Source organism: Botrytis deweyae, assembly GCF_014898535.1.
Source record: "Botrytis deweyae strain B1 chromosome Unknown BDEW_047, whole genome shotgun sequence".
Lineage (NCBI taxonomy): Eukaryota > Fungi > Ascomycota > Leotiomycetes > Helotiales > Sclerotiniaceae > Botrytis > Botrytis deweyae.
Genome location: NW_024066254.1, coordinates 109284 through 134780, shown reverse-complemented (window position 1 = coordinate 134780; position 25497 = coordinate 109284). Strand labels below are relative to the sequence as shown.

The window sequence follows — 25497 nt, the reverse complement described above, 5'->3', positions numbered from 1 at the left end:
CATCCATAATCATTTGTCATGTCATGTCAATCCATGACGACTCATGAAGATCCCAATCAAGTCAAGTCAGTAAGTCTGGTAACTAACTGCTCGTATCATGATTTCATAGTAACCCATCCATTCATACCAGTATCCATGTCCATTCATCCCATAACCGTATCCATAGCCCATATTCATATCATAACCCACCATCATCATCATCATCATCATCATTAAAACATCTACTCCTTAACTCTACCCAAAACCTTCTTCCCCGGTTGAAAGCCACTCTTTGTCTTCTCGGTAATCGAACCCGCAGAGTTTGTTTTTTGCAAAGCTAAGCGTGCCATTTCACCCTGATCTTGATCGGCGGGTTGAGAGAGACGTCGTGTGCGTTCTACACGGTAGGTTTTGGCAGGAAGATGCATGGATGCGAGAGCGGCTGCAAGACCGAGTGCTGAGGCTAGAGGGGAGTGTTAGTTTTGGGGTTTGAGGGTGAGGGGTATGGATGGAAGGGGGAGTGATGGAGGAAGGAAAGAGAAAGATAGAGATGAGGATGAAGAGGATATGTGTTGTTATGATCGTGATGATATGTTTATATGATATGAGATGAAACTCTTGAACATCAACAACAAAAGCGACACAACAACACATTCCAACTCACAAGTTCAACCCATCATATCAAAACAATCAACTCTTCGAAGAATAAAATGAAACTTACCACCAGCAGTAACAACTCCAGTAACAGCAACCATGATGAATGATTTATTATATGTGTTGTTTTGTAGATTCTGTGATTGATCGTGTTGTGATGTATTGGAGGCTTCAAGTGATGAATTTGAAGTTGATGTTGATGATACCGTTCTTGATGAATGATATCAAATCGATTGTGTAGTAAGGTATGTGAAGTATTTATCGTATTGAATTTGATCAACCGTGTATTGATTTGATTGTATTGTAATGTATCGCAATGTATTGTTCTTGATGTAATAAAAAGAAGAAGAAGAAGGCGAAAGCAAACATCCAAAGGAAGGAAGATACCTCCTCATAAGTACCTCCTCCCTTCTCAGCCCACACCATATCATATCATACCACCCCAAACCTCCTGTTTCAAGCCTGCGCATCTAACTGGTCCATCGTGCGGGGTAACACCAAGCCACTAATCCTCTTTGACCTTCGCTAATGACGCCGGAAATGCGTAATCTGGGGATTTATGCAGAATAGAGTGAGAAGCCCCACTTATTTACAAAGGGATATCCACTTAGCTTCGGGTGTTGAGGGAAGGATCTGGGGTAATTATGGGGATTGGCTGAGATGTCGTGTGAGATGATGTGGTGTGAGATGTTTGTTTTTTGGGCGATTTTGGATGTGGTTGGATTGGTAATTTGGGTTTGGATGGAGAGGAAATGGATGAGGGAATTTTTATATAGGATTGAGAAGGAGGGAAGGAGAGTTTGTGAAGTGTTTATTGCTTAGTTAAGTATTTGGTAAAGTAAGTGAGAAAATAAATGATAAGGACCTGAGTTACATTATTCATTTTCTCGTTTATTTACTAGGGATATATTCAATACTACCTACCAAAGTACCTACTGAAACATACCGCCTGTTCAACCACCACCAAGGTAATGATAAACCCCTCCATTCATTAGCGAAATGATCGCTCATCAATATCATCGCAATAGGAAGAATCCACATACCTAGGTATACATATACGAGGATATCTGTAACGTGATTTGATGGATCATGGCTGCAGAGTATTCACGCTTGGTGATACCTAGTATGAAGACATGTAAGGAAATGAAACTTGTTCGTTCGACTCATGAATCATGAGTAAGTGAGTTAATCACCTACCTAGATAAGTAAAGGCCGAGGGGTTTAATCAAAATAGAAGGATATGTACCGATACTGAATAGGTACATATATCCAAGTTGCTATTTTATTGATATTTCAGATAGTATACCGAGTATATAAATAGGTCTGATATTATATTGTATTACAGCACATATATCTAGTACTTATCTAGTATTCAAATCCTCTCAACCATCAAAAACAGTCCACGAATCTGGGGCCCCGCACACCCCTTTTCCTCAGTTTTTGTCTCACTCATACCTACCTACGATTACACACGCACACACGCACACACGCACACCCCCAGATCCCCTTCTTTTACTCTCTTTTCTTTCCTCCTATCCTTCTTTATTTTCTATTCCCATTTCATCATGCTCTTCATATACCTAGTCCCGCTGTCTTTCCTTCCAGATTTCCAGCTTTCCACTTCCCTCCCTTTCCTTCCAACTTTCCACCCACCACCCCAATTTCACCCACCCACTAACCTACCTACTCCATCCCATCCAATCCCCATCATTCCTTACCCCATACCATAATATCAACCCACAAACACAAACACACACCCCCTCTCCCTTACGTAAAGTAAACCCCCAAGCCAAACCAAACCAACCCAAACCCAAACTCCGCACAGTCACTTCCAAGCCCCCATACTTTTCGCTCCAAACTCTATTCCTCCCCATCCAATAACCACAAAATATCACACAGTAGATACCCAGCTTAGATAAACAGGATAAATTGCCGAGAAACCAAGTCCTGAGGATCATCTATGTAGGTACGGGCGTGACGGGGATATGTTACATGTGAGAGGAGGGGGGGCTGAGGGGGGGCTCAGGGAGAACTTGTTGCCTGTTTGGTTTTGAGTTTTGAGCTTGGGGATTGGGGATTGTAATGAGGGTTACGGACTCGTGTGTTTAATTCAATTTAATTTGAAGTCAATTCGAATATAAATATCAGTGAGTAAGTAAGTATTCATGGGTATTATTTTGGGCTTGGGTTTAGAATGAAATTTATGTATATATATATTACATAGCAATAGCCTCAAGTATTATTGTTTTATATATTATTATTGAATATTAAATATCAAATTTACAATTAAGGCGATCTCAATTAATACTTTATAATATTAAACAATTTTTCAATCTAATATATAATCTTTCAGAAAAAAAAAATTATGAATTATAATTTAAGAAATCGATTTATATATTTCTTTTTATGTGATTTTTATATGTTTCTAAATTTAAATAGGAATAATATACTTATTCTATTATTTAATATAAATAGAATTATATAAAACTAGATTTTTAGAATAGATTCTAGTATTTTAATATATTAATAATATTATTAAATGTCAGGATAGACATGAGAGTAATATATTTAGCTTTCTATATATATTAAATGTTATATTAATATCTCGATATGTATCAAAGTTTTAGGATAGTATACTATAGTATAATATTGCTTATACTACGAGATAGCGGCCGTTATATGACTAGACCTCGGCAGGCTCGACGCCTCAGACCACGTATATGACTCAATTATTTAATTATAGAGAAGTCGACCATGGCTCCTTCCTCTACACACGTTCACCAGTGACGAGAACCATTTATCAATGATCAAAATGGACCAGATCATTACTACTAGACAATATGACACGAGTGAGAGTATTGCCACGGTTCCCAACAGCCCAGAGACCGAGACTCGCCTACATTAATTGGCGATATGTAATTCAGACTCCAACACGACGTCTCAATTCCCTTGTCTTCCTATCATAGACTCGAAACTTGAACTTCTACATTTCCACCACGCGTTGTCGATATTTGGGTGCAGAAGAACCAACATTTTATCTGGTGATCAAAGAAGGCACAGTTCAACTCTGTTTTCATAGAAACCTATCGTAGACTCTGATACGTGGTATTTGTACTGGGAAGATCGCCTCCTTCCCGCATCTGCCTTCCGGAAACTCTCTCACATACACCAAAAACGACTTTGGAAGTGTAATATGTGTAAGAAATTGGTGACAAACTCTTCTATAAAGTTTGCGTTCTCCCCTCCTTCCTCAATACAATCGGACAATCCATAGCCCTCACTAAACATGGGCTTAAATAATTGTCTGTATGTGAGAAATTCGCTAAAGAGCTAAGTAGCCCAATATAACCATCAGGTCTTACAATAACGAGACCTGCATCCTGAGTCACACCATGTGTATTGGATAGCTTCTGACCAAGTGGACCATGAAATTTCATTTCCACAGACTCCTTCACACAGGTTGGAATATCTGTCCTTTCAAATGCCCGCTCTACAAAGAGATGTATCGCAACCAATTCCACCGTGCCCTTTGGGAATATTGGAATGATGTTGTTGCAAATTCCTACCAATGCCCGTGACGAGTTGCCATGCGGCTCTAGCAGGTGTCACGTTGTCAATACGAGAATGCGAAAACGTCCAGTGGAAAGGAAATCTGAAGTTAGAATTTGCATGGTTTATAAGGAATGAACAAAAAGAGAAGCATAAGGTTACATCTTGTAAGTGCCTCAGATATGAGTCCGCGTATCGTCTTATCATGGAAGCAAGTAGTCTGCTTCCAGGCTTTGGAGTTCCATGAAGATAATCATCGCTGGAAATTAGATGTCAGTTTTCTGTGCTGATTGCCTTGGCTATGATGCTCTGCGGATACTTGATTCTACAAACACTTGTGAAACCACTCCCATCGCTGAAGACTTTGAGGAATTGCTCCTGTGCCAGACCCTCAACAGAGCTATCAGAGACTATCTGTCCAGAAAATATCGAGGAAAACTTGGTGTCAAACTCAATAAGCATACGTGCAACTGTCATGAATTCGAATTCATATATTTTTAGAATGCTAGCTTCTGGCAGCCCAGGAGACAGGGCGTAGATCTCGTGGGCTAGTTTCCAGGTGAGGTTGTAGGAATCCATCATGGAAACGTTCATCTCCTGCCCAGTCTTTTGACTATGCGTATGACAGGCTTTCGCACGTTAGAAAGGGTTAATTTTATTGGAAGAGACAGGACTCACAGTCTGCAACGATTAAAGCTCGACTTCGCTCAGCATCGTCACTTATTGAAAAAGTGGGATTCATACGCTGCCCAATCTGATACGCTGCCTACCAATCGATCTATGTATTCTTTCTGATGGAAATCGTGCAAGGCAAAATACACGTTGTGTTTATGCTAGAATGAAATCAAGTGATTGCGGCTCGCCTGTTGCGAGTATTTTCCCGTACTACTGGATTACCCGGATCGGAGCTTTTTTGCAGGAATTTCGTCTTGATCTGCACATAAAGTCGAGCCAAGTACTGGCCAGTACTGATGCGCTCACGAGGAATGATCATGACGGATCCTGCATCAGAATGTATAGCATGGCGTTTTCGTAGATAAGGAAGCATTATGTCTGTAATAAAATATACGACGCCCCAAATATGGTCTGTTATTTCGCCTGTAAGCTCGAGTCCCATTGACTTCCGAATTTGTGAATGAGCACCAACCAGGCATTTACTCCGAACCGTTTTTTGTACTTTCTTCCCTTCGGCAGTTTACTATTCGAGGTAAATCTTCAAAGGGTATTCAGCATCACTAGCTGCATCCAGAACGAAGTCTACAAGCCTTGTCGATCGCTGGATATATTCCGTTGAGTACTGATTTAGGTTCTCTTCTAAAATTCGCTCAATGCGAACTTGGTGAATTGTGACTTCGTGTTTGCATCGCGAAGCAACCACGACATCTGGCGCGAAGGAGGTACGCTCAATAGCAGCTAATTTTCCTGTTGAAGTGTTGCTCTTTGTGCTCCAGAAAGCCACCTCTGACACATGGCATTCAGGTTAAGTGTTTCGTCCGCGACGTCCAAGCTCTTGAGAGCCCCCAAAGTCCGCGGCTGGAGCCCGTCAGCTTGTCCAGCTTTCAAAGTCCCCGGTTTAGAGTCTTAGAACATTAAAATGTCTCCCAGACTGTATCTTGCGAGTAACACTGTGAGCGTCATTCCAGCTGGCCCAGCCTGCGGGAATATAATCAGTTAATCTGGCTGTTAACTATGAACCTGGTACTCACTCCAATAACGACAACTTTGTATTTTTATGGCCACCGCTGGACTGAATAGGTCGAGAGCTGAGTCTAGACAAAGGCAGCTCAAGGGAAGGGAAGATTCGGAAGTCCCGAGATTCATCTGATTTCTTTTGAAAAACTGACAACTTCCGACGTGTGGCCAGAATCGTAGGATTAGAGCAGTCTTGTGAGCGGTATCTGAGATTTGAATGTCAATAACGAGTCAAAGTACAGTCAAGATGGGCTTTCACGAAAGAAGATTGAAGCAGCGCAAGCTAAATTGCTTGTTTACAAATTACCAATATTGGAGAGAATATGTGAAGCCGAGAAAGATGATCCAAGTTTTCGGGGAAGACTTCCCCGCCCTGAGCTTTCTTCCGTGTAACGTGTAAATTCGCTAGGGGGCTATTGTGCTATCCCAGTGACGTAGCAGCATCCCTGGGTCACGGATAATGCACCGGGGTGCACTTTCAACTTGCTTTGACTCCTATTTTCTTCCTAAAGCTTCGATATAAAATTCAATGGTGTATTTTGACTTCACATTGGGTACTTGCCTGGTATCTGTTGTCAGACATTACTCGTATTGAAGTGTCTACTAGGTAAGCTTATGAGTTGAATCACGTTACCTCTTCAAATACCAGAAATCATGAAAAGATTTGCATTACGCGCAGCAGTGAGGGTAAATGATTGACAGTACAGGAGTGTATAAAGAAGTATAATATAAAACTGACGCCAACTTATGAAACCTGATTACCTGTCCTGTCCTGTATCCCACCAACACGTGACTAGTTTCGGCAAATTGCGGAGAACAGATCCACAATGAGGCGGATGCAGTACCGGCAGTAGAGTACACTTTCCGGCTTTAGCGTCTTTCAACGTCCCCTTTCCGAAATAAATACCTTACCCTTACCTCATGTGCCTTGGAAACTTCCCTGCAGATGTGAAAGATGTCGAGGATGTATTGTTTGCCCCGGTTTTGAAAAGACGCCATTGGCAGTAAAAAAATGCAAAATGCCGAATGCCGGCTGTACGCATAGGTGAATTCTATCGGATCAGGGACAGAGTATTGGAAATAGTGGACGCTTTCCGATAATGGCGCGAACGGAACTGAGCTTGCACCTTCGACTGCAGCTTCCTGGTTGATATTCACGTGGCAATGCAATGTTTATATTAAAACAGATTGTCAAGAGACCGAAAATGTTCCCCAACCAACTTATTCAAGATGATCGATCCTTCAGATGTGGTCACCAATGCGAATCCTCAGAGTATTAAAGATGCGGCCATTGAGAATCTTCGCCCAGTCAGTGTAATCGTCATTGGAGCTGGCTTTTCTGGAATTTATTGCGGTGTTCGAATACCCGAGCGACTTCGCAATGTCAACCTAAAGATCTATGAGAAGAATGCTGGAGTGGGAGGAACATGGTACGAGAACAGATATCCAGGCTGTGCCTGCGATATTCCATGTTAGTAACGCATAAGTACGGCATTCTTTCCTCAAAACTAACGATTTCAAAAGCACACTCTTATCAGTATACTTTTGCTCCAAATCCAAATTGGAGCAGCTTTTATGCTCCTGCACCAGAAATTCGACAATATTTGGAAGATGTTGTCAAAAGGTTCTCGGTAGACAGGTTTATCAAATGTTTGCACGAAGTTATTGGTGCTCAATGGGACGACAAAAAGGCAAAATGGTACGCACACGCAAAGCAGTGCTTATTCTCATAATGCTGATCTATGTCCAGGAAGGTCCAAGTTAAGAACCTCGAGACAGGGGAGACTGTTACCGATGAGGCCGACGTTGTAATCAGTGCCCGGGGTACCTTGAACAACATATCCTGGCCAACAATCGAAGGACTGTCTGACATCAAGATTCCTGTAATGCATTCTGCAGCCTGGGACATGAAGTGTGTGCAAATTTTATTTTAAACTAAACTCTACTGACGTGTGATTCAGCTATGACTTCAAAAACAAACGAATTGGCATCATCGGAGGTGGTAGTAGCGCGATACAGATCATTCCTTCGCTGCAGAAAGTGCCTGGAGCACAGCTGAGTTGCTTTATCAGGAGCAAGACTTGGATCTCTAGGCCGTTTGGTGACATTGCAATGGAGAAACTTGGAATCAAAGAAACATACTGTAAAGTGACTTCAAAACATGACTACTCCACATACTAAGGCATTCTAGTCTCCGCAGAGCAGAAAGCTCGGTTTGCAAACGACCCAGAACACTATTTGGAGTTCCGGACAAAAATAGCACGTGACGCAAATTCGGCACACGCTTTGACATTGAAAGGCAGTAAATATTCAGAAGCAGCTAGAGATGATTTCACAGAACTCATGAAAGAAAGACTTGCAAAAAAGCCAGAGATTTTTAAGGCGCTCTTGCCCTCATTCAGTGTAGGCTGCCGAAGACTAACGCCAGGGCCTGGATATCTCGAAGCACTTGTAGAAGACAACGTCGATTTCATTGACACGCCTATTCTGAAAGCAAGCGCGAATGGTCTGATACTCAAGAGTGGTGAAGAAAGGGAACTGGACGTCCTTGTCTGTGCAACAGGTTTTCAAGCATCTGCACCCCCTGTTTTCCCGGTCATTGGAAGGAACGGCCAGTCCATGAAGGAGAAGTTTGAGCCATGGCCGGAGACTTATCTATCTCTGGCTACTGATGGATTTCCAAACTACTTTATGATGCTAGGACCCAATGCTGCGATTGGGACTGGCTCATTGACGGTAATGATGGAGATGACTGGCGACTACATCATCAAATGTATTCGCAAGATTCAGAAAGAAAATATCGCTAGAATGGAAGTACAAAAGCGAAGAGTCCAGGATTTCTCGAGGATCATTGATCACTATTTTCAAAAGACTGTCTACGTTGATGATTGTAGTAGTTGGTATCGGAGCAATGGAGGGAAGGGGGATCAGGTTACTGGTCTCTGGCCGGGAAGCACGTTGCACGCAATGGAATGTCTACGATCGCCAAGATGGGAAGATTTCGACTACGTATATGAAGGAGAGAATGACGGAGAAGAGTGCAATAGGTTAGCTTGGATTGGAAATGGCTGGTCTATCGTGCAGACTGATTCACAAGAGGGCGATCTGGCTCACTTCTTACAACCAGGCATGGTTAACATACCTGCCGAGCCATTTCCCGAGGAAACCAGCATATTCAAGATGAGGCCGTTTTCTTACTAGTTTTATGTTAAGTTTGTGTAGATTTATGGAAATAGAACTTGGAAAGATATATCCAGAAGCTCATCGTAAGATCTAGTGACATAAACGAGTTCCTCGATGTCCATGAGGTCAAGCTCCGACATACACTCAACGATCCGATTTCCTTCGAGTGATCGCTATCACCGGAAGCGGGGTAGTTATTACCGCGTCTAGAAGAACTTGTTCGGTTAATGACTTAGTATGCAGATATAAATAGCCCAGTGACACCTTGGTAGAACTTCTTCAGCTTTTCACTTTTACACTACCGTACGCATACGATTTCACCAAACAAAAATATGGCCACCTCCGACTATGATCAGCAATGGCTAGAGGTAGTATCTTTACCTTTCGTGATTTATGGTAGTGACTGATATATCCAGCTTGAAAATTCCTTTGGGTCTCGTCCTGCTTTCCGAGGAACTGTGTCGGATGTGCAGTCATTTTGCTCTTGGCCAATTCATCGGACCTCTGTTTCCGTCTCCTGATTCTTTATTGACGGTCAGGGATATAACTCTTGAATGTGGTCTAGTAAATAATAGTATCAAATGTTCTTTGTTATATAATATTATTTTGATTCGTATTAAGATCAAACTAATAGCATTATTGTAAATTAAAATATAAAGTTTAGGTGCTTTTAGCGAAGCATAGAAAAGTCACGTTTTGGAAGCTAGTTATGAAATTGCGTGTAGAACTTAAAATAATACCGATAGATTGCTAGTGACTTGCCTGTAAGTAATATTACAACAATTTTCTTCTTAAGGGTCCATAGCCTGGGTTCGTTGAGCTTGAACGACGTCATACCATCAGATTCTGTGTTGATTTATTTAATCAAAAGAGCTCAACATGCTATCTCTTTAATCGACCTGTTGAGCTGGATCGCTAGATATCCCACATAAGCTGCTCTAACCCGGAATAGTGGGTTTCCGGCTTTCCTGATAATATGGTGCTAGGATAGTGATGGGCTTTCCATTATTGATTTCCCTTCAAACACCTGGGGTTTAGGTTAGTACGTTAAGCGAAGGAATCCCTACAAAGCATTGGCACCGGATAGCGTCCAGAATGGTACTGTACCACTTCCGCCCCACTATCACGCACACGCAAAAGGAACGCTGTGCAGCCACGCCAACCTGGTCAGTCTCAAATTGCAATTTTCATCAGCCAGACAATGGGCCAAGAACAAACCGCATCAACTTGTTTTGTCTTGGCTTGGTTCAAGTTGAGGAACAGTGCCTTCCGAATTTCCGAATCGGCAAATAAATTGATCACTGCGGAAAATGATCGTTTTACAGGTGATGCTAGATTGTACATGGCAAAGGGAACGGACACTAGACATAAGATACAGATTCAAAGACCTTTTCCGGGAATTGTAACCTTTTTGAAGTCTCCTGTTGAATACTTCAAGCTTAAACAACGTTGTGTTTTAGAAACACAATTATTCCTGACAAGAGCTTTTGAAAAGTTTTTTCCTAAGTTGTAAGTTGTGTTGATAGTTCTAGAAGGCTCAAGTGAGTGATGACATGAGTCAATTCAACTAAAAGTCCGCTCTTGCGTCCTCGCCCACGTATGCTTTCCTGATAAATTCTCTAATGGCTCCTCTGTCAATCTTCCAAGGGTTGTAGTAAGAACTTTTGACGGCGAGATCGGCTGCCTTGTCAATATCATCCCCCTTGAACCCAAAGTCTGCAAGCCCACGTTTAACATCAAGCTTTCGCAATAACACATTAAGACCATGAATAGCATCCCTGTTGCTCTCAGACAGGATTTCTGGACGTCGCTTCATAATCTTCGGTATTGAAGGCGCGTTGTATGCTAGAATGTGAGGAAGAATGATGGTATGCGTTTCCGAATGTGGTAAATTGAAGCTTCTGTCTAATGTGTCCCAGAGCTTATGATGAAGTGCTATTCCAGCCTATCCAAAACAGAAGTCACTTGAGAATGCTCTGTATTGAACAGCTGTACGAGCATAAAGGTCTGAAGGTATATTCACAATGATGGGATTTGATCCTGCAAGAGACTTCACCCCTTCCAGCGCGAGGAGTGATGTTATCGGGTTTGCACTTTCGGCGTACAACGCCTCAACTTCGTTTTCTTAGCTATGTTATTATAATAAAGACAGGAGAATTTGTAATATTGAAATATTAATGCTATTAATTAAATTTCATTGAAATCTAATAAATCGAGTGTTTCAATTCCTTTATTAATATAGCTATATGAATATGACGATAACTTAATTAATTTATAATATATAATTATTTAAAAAAAACTGAGAGAAACTTGAAAAATAGTACGATTAATGCAGAGTATGTAAATATGATGTAGTCTAGTGATTTATATGTGTTTAGTGTTAAAAACAGGGCTAAAAGCGAGTATTTGAGGGTATATTTAACCTGACATCGGAGGGTCGGCGAAAGCTAGACTAGGTGCTTGCGGATACTCGGCAAAATCCACTCCAACCCAATCCGGGACACGCTATACTGAGGCCGATTTGAATCATTTGATATAAACCCCAAAAATAGATTTTTGCTTGAGCTAAATATATATTTAGAATTTAATAATGTATTTTTATACTAAAATATTTAACTCAATATACAACCTCAAAAAGATTATTAAAAGAAAAGGAAAAGAAAAAACCTTATTAATTAGAATTCAAGGAATCGATTAATAAATTTATTTCTGAAATATTTCAAAAATTGAAATTTTTATTTAATTTAAAAATGTTCTAATAAATTTGAATAATTATTAATTTTGAATATTAAAGCTTTTATTATTCAAATAATATTAAATTGAATATAAATTTCAATTTTCGAAATAATTTAAAAAAAAATATATTAATCGATTTTTTGAGTTCTAATTATTAATAATATTTCTTTTCTTTTTATTTCATTAATTCCTTTAATGTTGTATATTAAATTAAATACTTATATTAATATTATATATATTAATTGAGAATTATATTAGTTATATAATTTAAGTGAGATAAGGAATTTCTATTTATTAATTATATAGTTTAAACAGGATAAGTTCACGCTCGAGTTTGAGATAAGAAATTTCTATTTATTAATTATATAATTTAAACGAGATAAGTTCGAACTCGAACTTGAGATAAGGAATTATTACTAAACTTATTTTACTTATGTTAGAATGATTTATATACAAAAAGAAAAACTATTTGAAAATAGATTTTAAATATTAATACACTTCCTATAGAAAACTTCGAAATGGATTCTAAAAATAGAAAAATAAAGCTAACTCTAAAGACTATTCAATAATATAATTTATTTTATAAAAAGTTCTCAATAAAGTTGAGTTATATTTTTCTTTATAAGATTTCTATAAATATATTATATAGATTTTAAAATTTCTTTTTTCATTAGGTACAAATCTATTTTTGGGGTTTATGTCAAATGATTCAAATCGGCCTCAGTAGCTATCCACGGTCGAAGTAACAGCCATTCCATGTCCGCACATATCGCGAAATTTCCATGGAAACAAGAGCTTTCTAGCGAATCATTTCTGGTAAATCACAGCGCACCTGGCGATTTTGACTAATGCCGATCAAGTGCCGGTGTATAGAAGCACAGACCTGGTTGACGTTAAATCGCTGTTAATTCGGCCATGCACGAGGTAATTATGCTACGGGCGTTACGGGCAATGGCTTATCAGCTTTGTAAAGTTGACAGATGCGACTTCCTAGAGCTATTTCAAAACTCACATACATGCGTTAGGTACTTTGGTTGAGACAGTGAGCTTGTCTGTTCTGCCTATAGCGGCGCAGCATCTACCCCGCTCCCCCCGCAATTCTCGATGCAACGTAGCCAAATTTCCACCTAACACAAACACTTTCATACACCAGAAATGAATCTCAAAAGTGCCTGGCGCTTGTTGTTCCAAGATGCCGCGCAACAAGGTTGATCCACTCCGTCGAAGACGAGTAGCACAAGCATGTGACAGCTACAAGAGACGCAAGGGGAAGTGTAGTGGTGGTACTCCCTGCGGGCAGTGTAAATCCCGACATCGAGAAGAGGCTTGTCAGTATACAAAAACCCAGGCACCAGATGTTGCAAAGCCTCTTCTGTGCGAGGACAGAGGCAGCAGCAACCACAGCGCAAGGGAAGATCATCATGCACTGTGTGAGCTTGATGATCTCGCACCGTCTGAAACTCTCAATGAAGGCGACAATACGGTTTTGAATGCGGCGTCCAAGCCCAAAGTCTCCAGAATGCTACGTGACAGTAAGGGTAGATTCAGTATGTCTTGGTTCAACTCTAAATCAGGAGCTAAAGCGGTCAACGTTTGCTGACCATGTTTAGTTTATGTCGGCCAATCAGCCTCGTTGTCCTTTCTTCAGACTGTAAGGAGAGCTGTGATGGTTGCAGTGGGCCCTTGTGAATTCACTTCAGATTCCCTGCGTCACCTGATGATCGAAACCACGCCAGCGGTTCGTTTTGATAATGTCCACGAACCTCTACTCGATCTTGCTGAAGCTCTTTCTCTTGCAGATCAGTTCTTTCAAGCTGTAAGTGGTATCATGGACCTTTTCGACCCCTCATGGTTGTTAGATAAGCTGCCGACCTGGATCGAAGATTCTTCACGAAGAGAAAAGCTAGAGTCGCCCATCATTTATCTTGCACTCGCGATCGGGGCACAAGGAAGAGCTCGAGATGAATCAGACGAGATCATTGCCGAGAAGTGTTTTGGTTACGGTCGTCAAATTGCAACGTTTACACCTATGGATGATCCAAGTTTGTTGACGGTCCAGTCGTTCATCTTGATCACCTACTACATGCTTGCGGCATGCCGAAGCAACGGGGCTTTCACTAATTTAGGAGTGGCGGTCAGAGCTGCTTATGCTCTTGGAATTCACCGCCATGAGACAAACGTTGCGTTTGTTCCGCAGGAGGGCATATCCCGAGAGCGGACCTGGAAGACTCTACGAGTTTGTGATCTTTTTCTCAGTGCATCGATGGGAAGGCCACCTGCCACCTCAGACACCGATTGCAATATTCCCTGGACTTCGGTAGATCAGCCCGCCAGCAGAGAGAGCCAGCATGTGCCTTCGCAGGTCACTTCCGCCATTCTCAGAATATGCCATGTCTTTGAACGCATTTTAGTAGAAGTGTACTCTAGAAGAGCTGTCTCGCTCGACCTGGCAAGAAGTATCTCAAGACAACACCGCGAATGGACGGAAGCGTTACCTCGTATGCTTAAGATTGACGGTTTGGATGAACCGGTTGCAAATCAAAGCCTTGGATTTTCTCACCGACTTGGTCGTGGTCATGTGAAAATCGCATACTATTATTCGATCATCCTACGCTCTCGACCATTTCTCACTTTCAAGGTCTGCCACAATGCTGGAAACTTCAGCCATAGCGAGGCGCCATCTTCCTCTAATACGGACTTCAATACTTACGCAGATGCATGTGTTGACTCGGCGATCAAAGGTATATATGTGGCTCATGAGACCGTTTACGGACAAGAAATGCCTCAACGTCAGCCCTTCATGATCAGCAGTGTCTTTATTTCGGTGCTATGTCTTGGACTTGCCTACCTGGATGATTTTGATCAAAGAGGCTGGCCGTTAAGCACAGGGCTCAGACGAGGAATTGCAATCGTAAACCATTTTGGATGACTGAATCCCCAATCTGCTCGGTACTCGGAGATCGGCCAGCTCCTACAAGACGCCACGACAATTTATGTTCATGATAGGGACAGCAAATTTTTGCGGTCCAGTAGCCAGCAAATTCGAAGTGTCTTTGGTGACATACGACATTCTTCAGGAGGCCGATCCCCGGAACAGGCTTCGAATGTAGACATCCGTTCGAATATGCTCCGCCAACAGGGAATTGTCGAACCGATATCGCCGTCTTCTTTCAATGATAACACTTTCCAGGAGGATTCAATGAATACCACGACAGAAATATTAACTGGACAATTCTCTGGCAGTCACGACTATCATCTCCACGACAATTCACAAGTTACTGCTTTACCTCTGAACTTTTTTTCGGCAAATAGTCCCCTATTATCCGATGACTGGCCGACAGAGGATGATGTTCCGCTCTTTTCATTGACAAGCGAAGTCACATCAGAAATGTACATTTGGTAATATTGACAATCCACGAGGGAGGTGGTTGTTCCCTTCCTTAATTTCTCGCTTCAACATCAGAGCGGTGAAACTGCCACAAATTGCAGTGTGCGTGTCGTGAGATTGAAAACGCCTATGCTAATAATAGAAAAATGTAATGAAGAAGAGCTCCATTACCTACGATATAAAAGCAAAAGATCTTATATCTCTATTCGATAACGTAAATTACCTAAGCACTGGTTCATCGGTCGGTATTCTTTCTAATAAGTATCTACGATAGGTACCGTGATCGTGTTTACATGTAATCTGGTTCGATAAATAAACTTCATCCAAACAATACAATCGATATACCACATTGCACATTGCCACCACCCATTTAACCAACTAACTCTCTAAATTTAAATTCTACCTACTGCCCAGATACTCCCCCCCCCCCCCGCCAAAAAAATTCGCCACTTCTCTCCTCTCCCCTCCCTTTCCTTTCATAACCAACCAACCACTAATCCCCCACAACAACATTCACAACAACAAACCCCCCAACCCATTCAACCACGCCCAATCGTCTTCAAACCCCGCCGTCAGATTGCTCGCCCAATCAAAATCAATCGATGTCCATTCCATCTGTATCTGTCTCTGTCCCTGTGTATCTCCCGGTACTTCTCTCGCTTCTCCAGACGTACCGGGCTCTTCATATCGCGTGTTTGTATTATGATGATTTGATGCATCTCCGTTTCGCAATGCCTCATGATATTGATCTTGATCGTGATTGGGATTGGGATTACTTTCTAGTGAAAATGAAAATGGGGTACTTTGATTTTGAGTTTGAGTTTGATTTTGAGTATGCATTTCCGTTTGCATTCCCGTAACAACATCAACCGCAGCTTCAATATTCTCATAATACTCCCCCGGCGAAATCGTAATCACACCTACATACGGCACCACGATTTTCGCGTACGGACTTCCCATAGAGAAATCCTCACCCTCCCCCATCTTCCCCCCCTGTTTCCTCGGACAATTTCCCCTCCCCATCTGCAACAAACTTTCCAATCCCTGCACCGCTTGTTTCGCGACCAAATTCCCGAGTGAATCTCCCGCTTGCGCGAGCATTGCAATCGTACGCGCGAGCAACTCTCGATCGTGATGTTCATTTTCATTTTCATCTTCATCTCTTCCTCCATTCTCGCAGCTTCCGTAGCCGAGCATGCTGAGGATTAGGAGGGTGGAACAGACGAATGCTTGGTAGTCGATGAGTTTTACCATTTCGAATGCGCTGTGCATGTCCGAGCGCATGATGTGCCAGATTCGGAGGAGATTGCGTGCGGCGCTGAGACATTGTGTGCGGTGGTTTTCGAGGGTGGGATCGAGGATGGATTGTAGCATGAGGGGCATGTGGAGGAGGACGAGGAGGTGGTAGTACCAACATTGAGCGGCGATTTGTTCGAGGTATTCTGGGCGGGAGATTTTGTTTTGGGAGAGGGTGGTTTGGGGGTCCCAAAATGCGGGGGGGAGGGTTTGGGTTATGGTGTGGAGGGAGGTTTGGATTTTTTGGGTGCGGGGGATGAAGAGGTGGAGACCACGTTGATTTCGATCGATTACTTTGGAGGAAAGGATGATGAGGTTGTGGTGGAATTGGGCGGTAGGGTTTTCTTGATTGTGAGTGGTAGGAATGGTACGACCATCTGCAGCGTAAGGAAGTCCAAGAAGAAGTGAGAGATATACATCTCCTGCGCATAAGGAAAGCCAAGATTGTATTCTTTGATTTCTTTCGAGGGAATTTTTGTCGGTGGAAAGATGTGGACGGTGGAGATTGAGAAGTTGGCTATAGGATATTGCTTGGTGGGTTAAAATCCAGCATTTTCTGTTAAGACCGAGATTCACTGAGGAAGTCAGTATTATCGGATTTGAACGGTATATAAGTTTAGAGGGAATTATGAGAATTTCGGAGTTCGAGAAATGCTTAGAAGATAATATGGGTTTTGGAAGTCCATTCCTACAGTCTCGTATGAAGAAACTCGAACTAAGATTTCATCTGCCACATTTGAGATTTTCATTTACTCTCTATCTCCTAGTCTGCCTCTACGGCAGTGGCCCCAGGAGGGCCAGCGGAGTGTCACTTTCAGTTGAGTTTCATTTATGGGGGCAAGCTCCCAGACCCCCTCAGCTCGCAGCGCTCGAAAAACTTTTATCGCAGATTCATTCTCTGAGGGGAATTTAAAACCAAAACCTAGAGTCAATGAACTCTCAATGAGTCAATTTTCGGCCCAGAGCTCAATTCTCACGAATTCGAAACTTATCGAATCAGGTGTCTGGTCTGAAATTTCCTTCGGTGTCGAAATACAGATGATTACCAGAAATAGGAATCTAGAAGATCATGCTTCTCAATTACAAAAAAGAGAAATCGAAATTACACACTGTAGATCTTGGCCGCAAAAACAATCGTCTCAATACCCTCTTTTGTACTAGCATAATCTCCATCATTTACAACAAGTCTCTCTACCTTTTCAAAGTATTCCTGAAATAGTGTACCGGGTAAGGAAGGGAGTTGACGAATAATATACTGATGGATTCGAGTATCTAATTGTTGAAGACAAACTGCAATACAAAGTATTGCTATACCAATTATCGGTGGATCAGGTGATTCAAGAGCCCAGAGTATAAAATCTGGAAGTGTTGAACTCACGTCACCGGTTGATGATTGGAGCATGGAACCAAGTGGTCGCCTATTGGGATTTTAGTAACGAGGACTAGGTAATGGTTGGGAGTCAAAAATGCTTTTACCATGTATACCACCAGGAACATGTTGCGTTGACCACTATTTCACGGAGTGCTGGGGGAATAAGACCAGAAAGCAATAATTCGCGAGTCCGAATATGTTTCTTCGCAGTTGCTGGATTTTCAGCTTTGTCAAGCTTAGAAATGCGTTCAGGAATTAAATCAGAGCTATGGCTTCTCCACTACCCGGTATCTTAGTAGCAGAAGGGTTGAGAACAGTGAAAAGAAGTAAAGCTCACGATAGCGTTATGGAAAAGTGTCACGATGGGATCGATATCTTGAGAGGAAGTTTCATCAACTGAAGCTGGAGTCTCAAGTGACGATGGGGTAGATGCTGGTGTACGTTTCGCTCCCAATTCCAACGGAATAGACTCCGAACTGTGGTTCTCCTCCCGTACATCTCCCAAGTCAATATTCAAACTCTTATTCACCTCATCAGGAGCAGTACTACTACTCTTCCTACCATAATCTTCAATCACCGCTTCAAGTCTCTTAATCTTCTCTCTAAGACTCTCTCTCGTATAAACATTTCCCGCTTGGATCAGTTCTCTTCTCTGCTCAGTACATCTTCGAGCTTTCAATTCACAATTTCCACATATCTCGGATTCTTTCGTGAAAATACATCGAACCTTTCGTTTCCGACATTCGTAACAACTACGTGTTCCTTTTCGCATGCCCTTTTGAAGAGTGGGATGAGATTGAGGTAGCATTTTCACGTGAATTCCTTTGAGAGGGAGATTTCGGATGATTTTTTGTCCATGATGGATGAAAGAGATCGTTTTGATTATAAACAACAACGATACTTCTACCGTCCAATGTTGGCCGATTGATCAGGAGGAGTATGAATGCATACTAGCCTTGTCGGGACTAGATCACAAGCACAAAATTGAACTTCGTCCGAACTTTCGTCCGAAGCATTGTTTAATTGGTTCAGACTCTTACATAAGCGTCCGAGCTGAAGACTCAATGTATTTACTTCTCAGACATATCGTCCGCATTTTCGTCCGCTTTTGATTGTTAATTTGTAATTTCTGTGTTTGTAAGAGTACTAGTTGTACGAAAAGAAATATAATGACGCAAATGATTCCATTGTGTTCTTGCCTGTTATTGGTACATATATATATGTATACCTAACGACGTACCTCTCTCAGTTTTCGTTGTATTCTCCCTCATCTACCTTTACAGACTTCTATACTTGTTATCAGAGACGAGCAGTGACTTTCGTGCTCAAACACATTGGTTGATTTTCTTACATTACTACTCCAATCAACATCATGGGCTGGTTCACCTCCTTTCTCTATTCTCAATTATTCGTCACTCTCCCTATCCCAACCCGCAACTTCACGGATGAAACCATAATCATAACCGGATCCAACACCGGTCTCGGTCTCGAAGCCGCTCGTCACGTTTCCCGTCTCAATGCCCATCTCCTAATCCTCGCCGTGCGTTCTCAATCCAAAGGTCAAGCCGCAAAAGCATCCATCCTAGCCAGCACCGGTCGTCCAGAGTCCAGCATCGAAGTTTGGTCTCTGGATATGCAATCTCCATCATCTATTCAAGCTTTCTGTGCAAAAGTCGGCAAACTCCCCAGAGTTGATGCCGTACTTGCTAATGCGGGGATTATGACGAAATATTTCAAGCTGGTGGAAGGATATGAAAGTACGGTTATGACGAATGTAATTGGGACTTTTCAGTTAGTCCTGGGGATACTACCAAAATTGAAAGAGTCAGCGAAGGAATTCGATATCCAGCCTAGAATTTCGATTGTGGCTTCGGATTTGCACTGTATCACCAAATTCAAAGAAAGGAAGGAGAAGGATATTTTCAAGGCGTTGAACAACGAAAAAACATCAGAACTAGATTTGGAAAGGTGGGCCATCTTTCCTCTCTATCGTCACTCAAAGATCCCCATTCTAAAACCCATGTACTAACAATAACCAGATACTCCACCACGAAACTTCTCCAAGTGCTCGGAGTCCGCGAGCTAGCTCAGAAACTTACTCGTGACCCGGAATCCGTATCTCCATCTGTCATTGTCAATTGCATGACGCCCGGAGCGTGCAAATCCGATTTCTTTCGCGAAAATACGGGATTTGATAGAGTCAAAAATTGGCTCTTGAGTACTCTGCTTGCACGTAGCACCGAAGTGGGAAGTCGCGCTCTGGTGGCGGGAATTGCGGCAGGGGAAGAAAGTCATGGGGAATATATGGCTGATTGTTTGATCGCTGAGTAGGCATCTCTTTTTCTGCTATATTTTTGGACAGTGATGAGGGAGTGTGGAAGTGGATGATAGATTGTTCTGAAAGGAAACATTGCTAATTTCAAGTATAGGACCGGTCCACTTGTAAGAGGGCCCGAGGGTATGAAGTTGCAGAAGAAGGTATGGGAACAATTAGTGACGGAGCTGGAGAAAATCCAACCTGGTGTTTCCTCAATCATTTAGTGGTAAGATTCTCGAGGCAACAAGAAGGTGGAGAATTAGAAGGAAGAGTTTGTTTGTAGAGTTTTGGAGTTCTGTTAGAGTGTCGAGTGGCGCGGATAGATTTGCGGCTATATTGAGAATACACATAGTATGATTATAATCCTACTCGTCTTATAACTGTTAATTATCTATCCTTGAAATTTCGAGAATGGATAAAAACATACCTAATCAAATCAGACTTGAAAGAAGTTTCGCCAAGTGGCGCATGATGAAATTTATGAACGAAGTTATCATTACCCAACAACTAGGTACTTGAAAACAGGGCAACAGTCACCCCCCTTCACACTGCCATATCCCCATAACCCTCCATCAACAATTTCCATTCATCACACCAGTCTCACGAAGCCCATGATATCACCCAAAATGCAAATTCAACCCTCTTTTTCTTTGCCATAAAAATACATTCATTCTTTCAAATGTACCCAAAATTATTGCATACCCATTCATTTTCTAAGAACAAAGTACTCATGCGAAACGTTCAACATAGAATATACAACTCGCACTATTACCCAACCAAACGCCTTATATTTCGTCTTTTGTCTATTTTCAACCCGTTCAATCCAAATGTATCTTTTCATGCTGTTTTTCTGAAAACCCCCAAGAGCCCATCATCCTCGTTGGTTTTTTTGAGGAAATTATTGGTGTTCCTTGTTTTGTATCTTGTTGAAGCTCATGTATTGAGTGAATGTGCAAGACCATCTGCTGTTTTTGCAGAGGCAATTTCGGGACTCTTTCATTCCTGTCTGTGAGCGGTCATTAACTCTCTCTCCTTCTTTTCACATCTGCCAGTGACCGATTGAATCAATTTCCCATTCATCTCCCCATCACAATCTATCACCTCCATCCACATTCACCCGCCTAATCATTCGCTCCATACTCTCCGTTTCATCTTCCCTCTCCTTCTCTTTTCCTGAACTCTCATCACTAGTTCCCTCGCCACCACTTCTCTCAACACTTACCTCATACTCCCTCGTTATTCCTGGTTGTTTATCGATTGTATCCATCTGATGATCCATCGTTGTAAGAGTCAACGAATTCTTCTTCCTCAATTTTCCAATTCTTCGCTTTTTAGATTCAATATTTGCTTCCGGATCAGGTGTTTGACGAGGATCGTCGGATATGAGGTGAGAAGAGAAGAGACCTGGAAAGTATTGACGGATGAAAGGACGGAGAACGACAAGGGTATTGCAGAAAATTCCAATGTTTATTTCTACGGATCTGGTGGTGCAGTCTGAGTTAGTCTTTGAAATTTTGAGTGCGGGAAGTCAGAGATTAGATGCATGAAGATCAAGGAAAAATGGCAAAAGAAAGAGGAGTACGAACGACCATACTGCTGCTCTGCCTTGAGTGTATAGTACATCTGGATTATTTTGAAGAGCCATAATGTATGTTATGCGGACTATACAGATGATTATCACACTGTCAATAATTATGTTAGCAAAGTCTTCCAGATACAAGTGAGACGGCTTTCTCAAATAGTGTTTGAGCAGCAAGGAGAGGGGTTGAACACACAAAATACCCGTTGAAAAAATTGATGCAACCGCCAATTTTTGCCTCAACGGCAGCTTCAAGAGATATAGCATATGTGATGGGAGTATAAGAATGGCAGCATCTGTCAGAATGTTGAAGATTGCTTGCCAGAGCCCACATTGGTTGAGACATGCACCATTCGCGGGATTGGTGGGCACGCATGGAATAGCTATTATTAGAGATATGGCGAGAGTGTAGATTATGATTATCCCGGCGACGACGCAACAACCTGTACGGAAATAGATGCTTGGATTGAGTCGATAAAGGCTTGGGAGTACTTAGTTCAAGGACTTTTTTGACACTGCCAATGGGAGGAACTTACAGGATGAGAATGGACAATTTGGTGAATGCGGGGGCCCAAGCGTAGGTAGATACCATAGGGCTGAGTTTCTAGGTCGGTGAGTAAAAGATGGGGTATGAATTGAAAGGCATTGACTAACTGTAAGATAGAGGGCCATTTGTTCAGCGGTGACTTCCCATAGATGTCTACCGAATCCAAATCTCATACCTATCCATCAATCAGCATGGTTATTCTATTCTTCGCGAATTGATCCATCACCTACAATCGATAGTGATAGCAAAATATGCTATTGAACATGCATATGAAAGAATAATCGCAACTATATCACAGATCAGCATCCTCTTCGACCGCCGTAGACAAAAAACCTACCATCATCCAAACCAAAAGATTTCATGATACTAATCCTTGTGTACAATCGGATACCAAGAGTACTACTAGCCAGACCAAGTGTAATGGTGTATGCAATAATGAAAGCCACCTGGGTACTTGACAGAGCAGATGGATTTAAATCTGGTGTTACACCAGGGGGCGCTGGAAGGAGTCCGGTTGACATATTTACTCTTCGTGCTTTGAATCTTGCTTGAAAGAATGTTCATACTCGATGAAGAGTAGATTCAAAGGAGGACACATTCTTGACTATATGTCTGAACAAGAAACGACTTCGATTCTTGATCATCATTGTCGGCATCCCGAATTCGACCAACCTTTTCCAATAGATGACAGTCTAATGATCGGATGCAGAGTATACTGCTTTTTCCAAAAAAGAATTTGAGAGTTTGTGAGACCCGGGACTCGGCAGGCGAATAACGACATGGGTTGTAGCTGAAAGTGTATGTATGATTGGCCCGATGTGGAGCTGATATTTCTCTCCTGCATAACCTAGGTTGTCGGGAAATGAATTTACGAATTTTACCATATCAATAGTCATTGATACTAGTTGAATGAAAACGAGCTGAATTGCAAGAAGAAAAAGAACAATGAATTCTAGACTACGAGTATGCAACGGCCAGATAGATCATGATCAAAAGAAGTCAGACCCCACACGCTCGTCGTCATATAAAGAAAAGAAAAGGTCACGACTCACAACGCTCCTCCATACGGAAGAGAGCCTACTGTCAACGTGCATGCTTACGTGCATACATTCTCCACCTTCCCTTTTCGGACGACATATTTCGAGGTCCAAGTTATCGCTGCATGATTGATTTTTCCCTCTTTTTTGCTTTTCTTCGTTGCAAACTACCAACGAGGTTGTTCGTTGGATAAAACCGTCACCAATAGCAACAATGTCGACCTTGTACATCACAGCCATTGCAGCAGGTGCATTCTTTCACAATATCGTAAGGAACAGGGAATTCGATCGTTATCCGTTCTCCATTCTTTTTGCGGTCATAGCATCCCACATTGTTCTCTCGATACTACTTCAATATGATAGCCATGTCGACATCCTAACATTCTGGCAAGCTCAAAGACTTGCCTCTAGCCTTGTCGCGACGACCATCCTTTCGCTGTGGACAAATATCCTTGTTTATCGAGCCTTTTTCCATCCGCTACGTAATTTCCCCGGTCCTTTTGGTGCTAGACTCTCCAAATTTTGGAGTCTGGGAAAAGTCATCGAATCGAAAGTCAGGTGGTACCAAGTTGCTGGACAATTGAAGGAGGAGTATGGGGATTATGTCCGGACAGGTAATGACATCCAAAAGAAGTAACTTTTCTGATTCATCCCAAGTTAATTAATGTCAAGGACCTCGCGAACTCATAATTTTCGATCCTGCAGCCATTAGTGTGATCCTTGGCGCTTCATCTAAGTTGCATAAAGGACCGTTCTATGGCTCGACATCCCCAGAATCTTTGCATACGACGAGAGACTCGGACTTCCACAGAAAAAGAAGAAAGATCTGGGACTTGGCCTTCAAGCAATGTATTTGGATTCTCCACTTTTATTTTTCGGATGTCATGTGACTGATGATTAAACTCCAGCTCTCGCTGATTATGGACCCCGCATCGCAGAGTTCACCACATCGTTTCTTGCTCGTCTGTCAAAAGGGGGGGAAGATCCATTAGTAATTAATGAGTTATGTGTTCAATACAGTTACGATGTGATGAGTGCATTGGCATTTGGTATCCACACTGAATTCTTGAATGGGAAGGAAACAGCTGCAGCCAAGAAAGTTCTCGATAATATTCAATCTGGTATTTCTGCTCTTGGAGCGGTAGTTCATATTCCATGGATGTTCACAGTTATTGACGTGCTAAGTTTTCTTGGGGGGCCAATGAAGGAATTTAATGATTGGTCGGCTTCTCAGGTAGAGGCACGAAGAGATGTTTGAACTCCAGATCCTCCCTTTCAACTATAGATGGGCTAATAATTCAACAGATGAAGAACCCTAAGCCAGATATAGTAGGTCATCTCATACAGCATACGGAAAATACTCCTGCTGGACGCGCTCTTCTCAACGGCGATTCTCGCGTAATCATTGGAGCAGGCAGTGATACTACTGCATCAGCCCTTACGGCAATCTTCATTCATCTTGCCCATTATCCTGAATATCAAGCTCGACTCTTTGAAGAGCTGAGACCACTGTTTGAAGATGGGACATATAGCAATGGAACATCGACTCCATTACTTGATGGTATCATTCAAGAAGTACTGAGATTGTACGCTCCTGTTACATTCAACTCTCAGAGAGTCACTCCCAAGGGAGGACTGACTATTGGAACGGTATATATACCTGGCGACACAATTGTCAGTATCGCAACCTGGCAACTTCACCGTGGTAAGTAGTTTTTTCAATAATCCGCCATTACTCTCTGCTCTTTAAACGCTGAATTTCTAACTCTTAATTCGAGATCCTCGTAACTTCAAGTATCCAAACAAATTCATTCCGGAGCGTTGGACGATACGCTCGGATCTCATTATCAATAAGTCAGCATACTTACCATTCTCTATGGGTGTATACAATTGCATCGGAAAAGGTCTCGCAATGATGGAACTGCGTTCTGTGATTGGGAGATCGGTCGCTGAGTACGAGGTAATGTTCCCGAAGAATGTAAAGTTTGACGAGGAGGAGTTCTTTGGCAATGTTAAGGATCATTTTACTAGCGGAATTCCAAGGTGTGAATTAGTTTTCAAGAAAAGATAAGAGTGGAATGAGTGGGTGGACCGACTGCTTTACTAATGGAAGATAATGAGGTGGGCAGAGGGGTGAGGAATGAGGAATGGATATGAATATTGGTTAT

The 25497-nt window shown here is 42.0% G+C and overlaps 10 protein-coding genes across 10 annotated transcripts; 4 read left to right on the top strand and 6 right to left on the bottom strand.

Annotated features, from left to right (window-relative positions):
* Window positions 1–221: 221 nt before the first annotated feature.
* EAE98_011366 (uncharacterized protein) lies at window positions 222–734 on the bottom strand (the record flags this gene model as incomplete). The annotated part of the gene is made up of 2 exons (XM_038958988.1): window positions 222–442; window positions 701–734. The coding sequence occupies 2 exons, from the start codon at window positions 732–734 to the stop codon at window positions 222–224; spliced, it is 255 nt and encodes an 84-aa protein (XP_038804667.1).
* A 3721-nt stretch (window positions 735–4455) lies between these two features.
* Window positions 4456–4924, bottom strand: EAE98_011365 (uncharacterized protein; the record flags this gene model as incomplete). Its single annotated transcript, XM_038958987.1, has 2 exons — window positions 4456–4811; window positions 4861–4924. 2 exons carry the CDS (start codon window positions 4922–4924, stop codon window positions 4456–4458), a joined length of 420 nt encoding a protein of 139 aa, XP_038804666.1.
* A 102-nt stretch (window positions 4925–5026) lies between these two features.
* EAE98_011364 (uncharacterized protein) lies at window positions 5027–5230 on the bottom strand (the record flags this gene model as incomplete). The annotated part of the gene is made up of 1 exon (XM_038958986.1): window positions 5027–5230. One exon carries the CDS (start codon window positions 5228–5230, stop codon window positions 5027–5029), a length of 204 nt encoding a protein of 67 aa, XP_038804665.1.
* A 365-nt stretch (window positions 5231–5595) lies between these two features.
* Window positions 5596–5820, bottom strand: EAE98_011363 (uncharacterized protein; the record flags this gene model as incomplete). Its single annotated transcript, XM_038958985.1, has 2 exons — window positions 5596–5762; window positions 5790–5820. The coding sequence occupies 2 exons, from the start codon at window positions 5818–5820 to the stop codon at window positions 5596–5598; spliced, it is 198 nt and encodes a 65-aa protein (XP_038804664.1).
* A 1284-nt stretch (window positions 5821–7104) lies between these two features.
* Window positions 7105–9075, top strand: EAE98_011362 (uncharacterized protein; the record flags this gene model as incomplete). The annotated part of the gene is made up of 5 exons (XM_038958984.1): window positions 7105–7345; window positions 7399–7573; window positions 7625–7786; window positions 7836–8017; window positions 8066–9075. 5 exons carry the CDS (start codon window positions 7105–7107, stop codon window positions 9073–9075), a joined length of 1770 nt encoding a protein of 589 aa, XP_038804663.1.
* Window positions 9076–12985: 3910 nt separating this feature from the next.
* On the top strand, window positions 12986–15306 carry EAE98_011361 (uncharacterized protein; the record flags this gene model as incomplete). Its single annotated transcript, XM_038958983.1, has 2 exons — window positions 12986–13340; window positions 13404–15306. 2 exons carry the CDS (start codon window positions 12986–12988, stop codon window positions 14720–14722), a joined length of 1674 nt encoding a protein of 557 aa, XP_038804662.1. The 3' UTR covers window positions 14723–15306.
* Window positions 15307–15694: 388 nt separating this feature from the next.
* EAE98_011360 (uncharacterized protein) lies at window positions 15695–18657 on the bottom strand (the record flags this gene model as incomplete). Its single annotated transcript, XM_038958982.1, has 4 exons — window positions 15695–17052; window positions 17588–17895; window positions 17954–18129; window positions 18187–18657. 4 exons carry the CDS (start codon window positions 18655–18657, stop codon window positions 15695–15697), a joined length of 2313 nt encoding a protein of 770 aa, XP_038804661.1.
* A 564-nt stretch (window positions 18658–19221) lies between these two features.
* EAE98_011359 (uncharacterized protein) lies at window positions 19222–20390 on the top strand (the record flags this gene model as incomplete). Its single annotated transcript, XM_038958981.1, has 3 exons — window positions 19222–19817; window positions 19889–20176; window positions 20279–20390. 3 exons carry the CDS (start codon window positions 19222–19224, stop codon window positions 20388–20390), a joined length of 996 nt encoding a protein of 331 aa, XP_038804660.1.
* Window positions 20391–21253: 863 nt separating this feature from the next.
* EAE98_011358 (uncharacterized protein) lies at window positions 21254–22813 on the bottom strand (the record flags this gene model as incomplete). Its single annotated transcript, XM_038958980.1, has 7 exons — window positions 21254–21647; window positions 21753–21848; window positions 21942–22226; window positions 22282–22349; window positions 22400–22467; window positions 22523–22579; window positions 22630–22813. The coding sequence occupies 7 exons, from the start codon at window positions 22811–22813 to the stop codon at window positions 21254–21256; spliced, it is 1152 nt and encodes a 383-aa protein (XP_038804659.1).
* A 730-nt stretch (window positions 22814–23543) lies between these two features.
* On the top strand, window positions 23544–25400 carry EAE98_011357 (uncharacterized protein; the record flags this gene model as incomplete). The annotated part of the gene is made up of 5 exons (XM_038958979.1): window positions 23544–23943; window positions 24002–24178; window positions 24238–24581; window positions 24635–25034; window positions 25108–25400. The coding sequence occupies 5 exons, from the start codon at window positions 23544–23546 to the stop codon at window positions 25398–25400; spliced, it is 1614 nt and encodes a 537-aa protein (XP_038804658.1).
* Window positions 25401–25497: the final 97 nt, after the last annotated feature.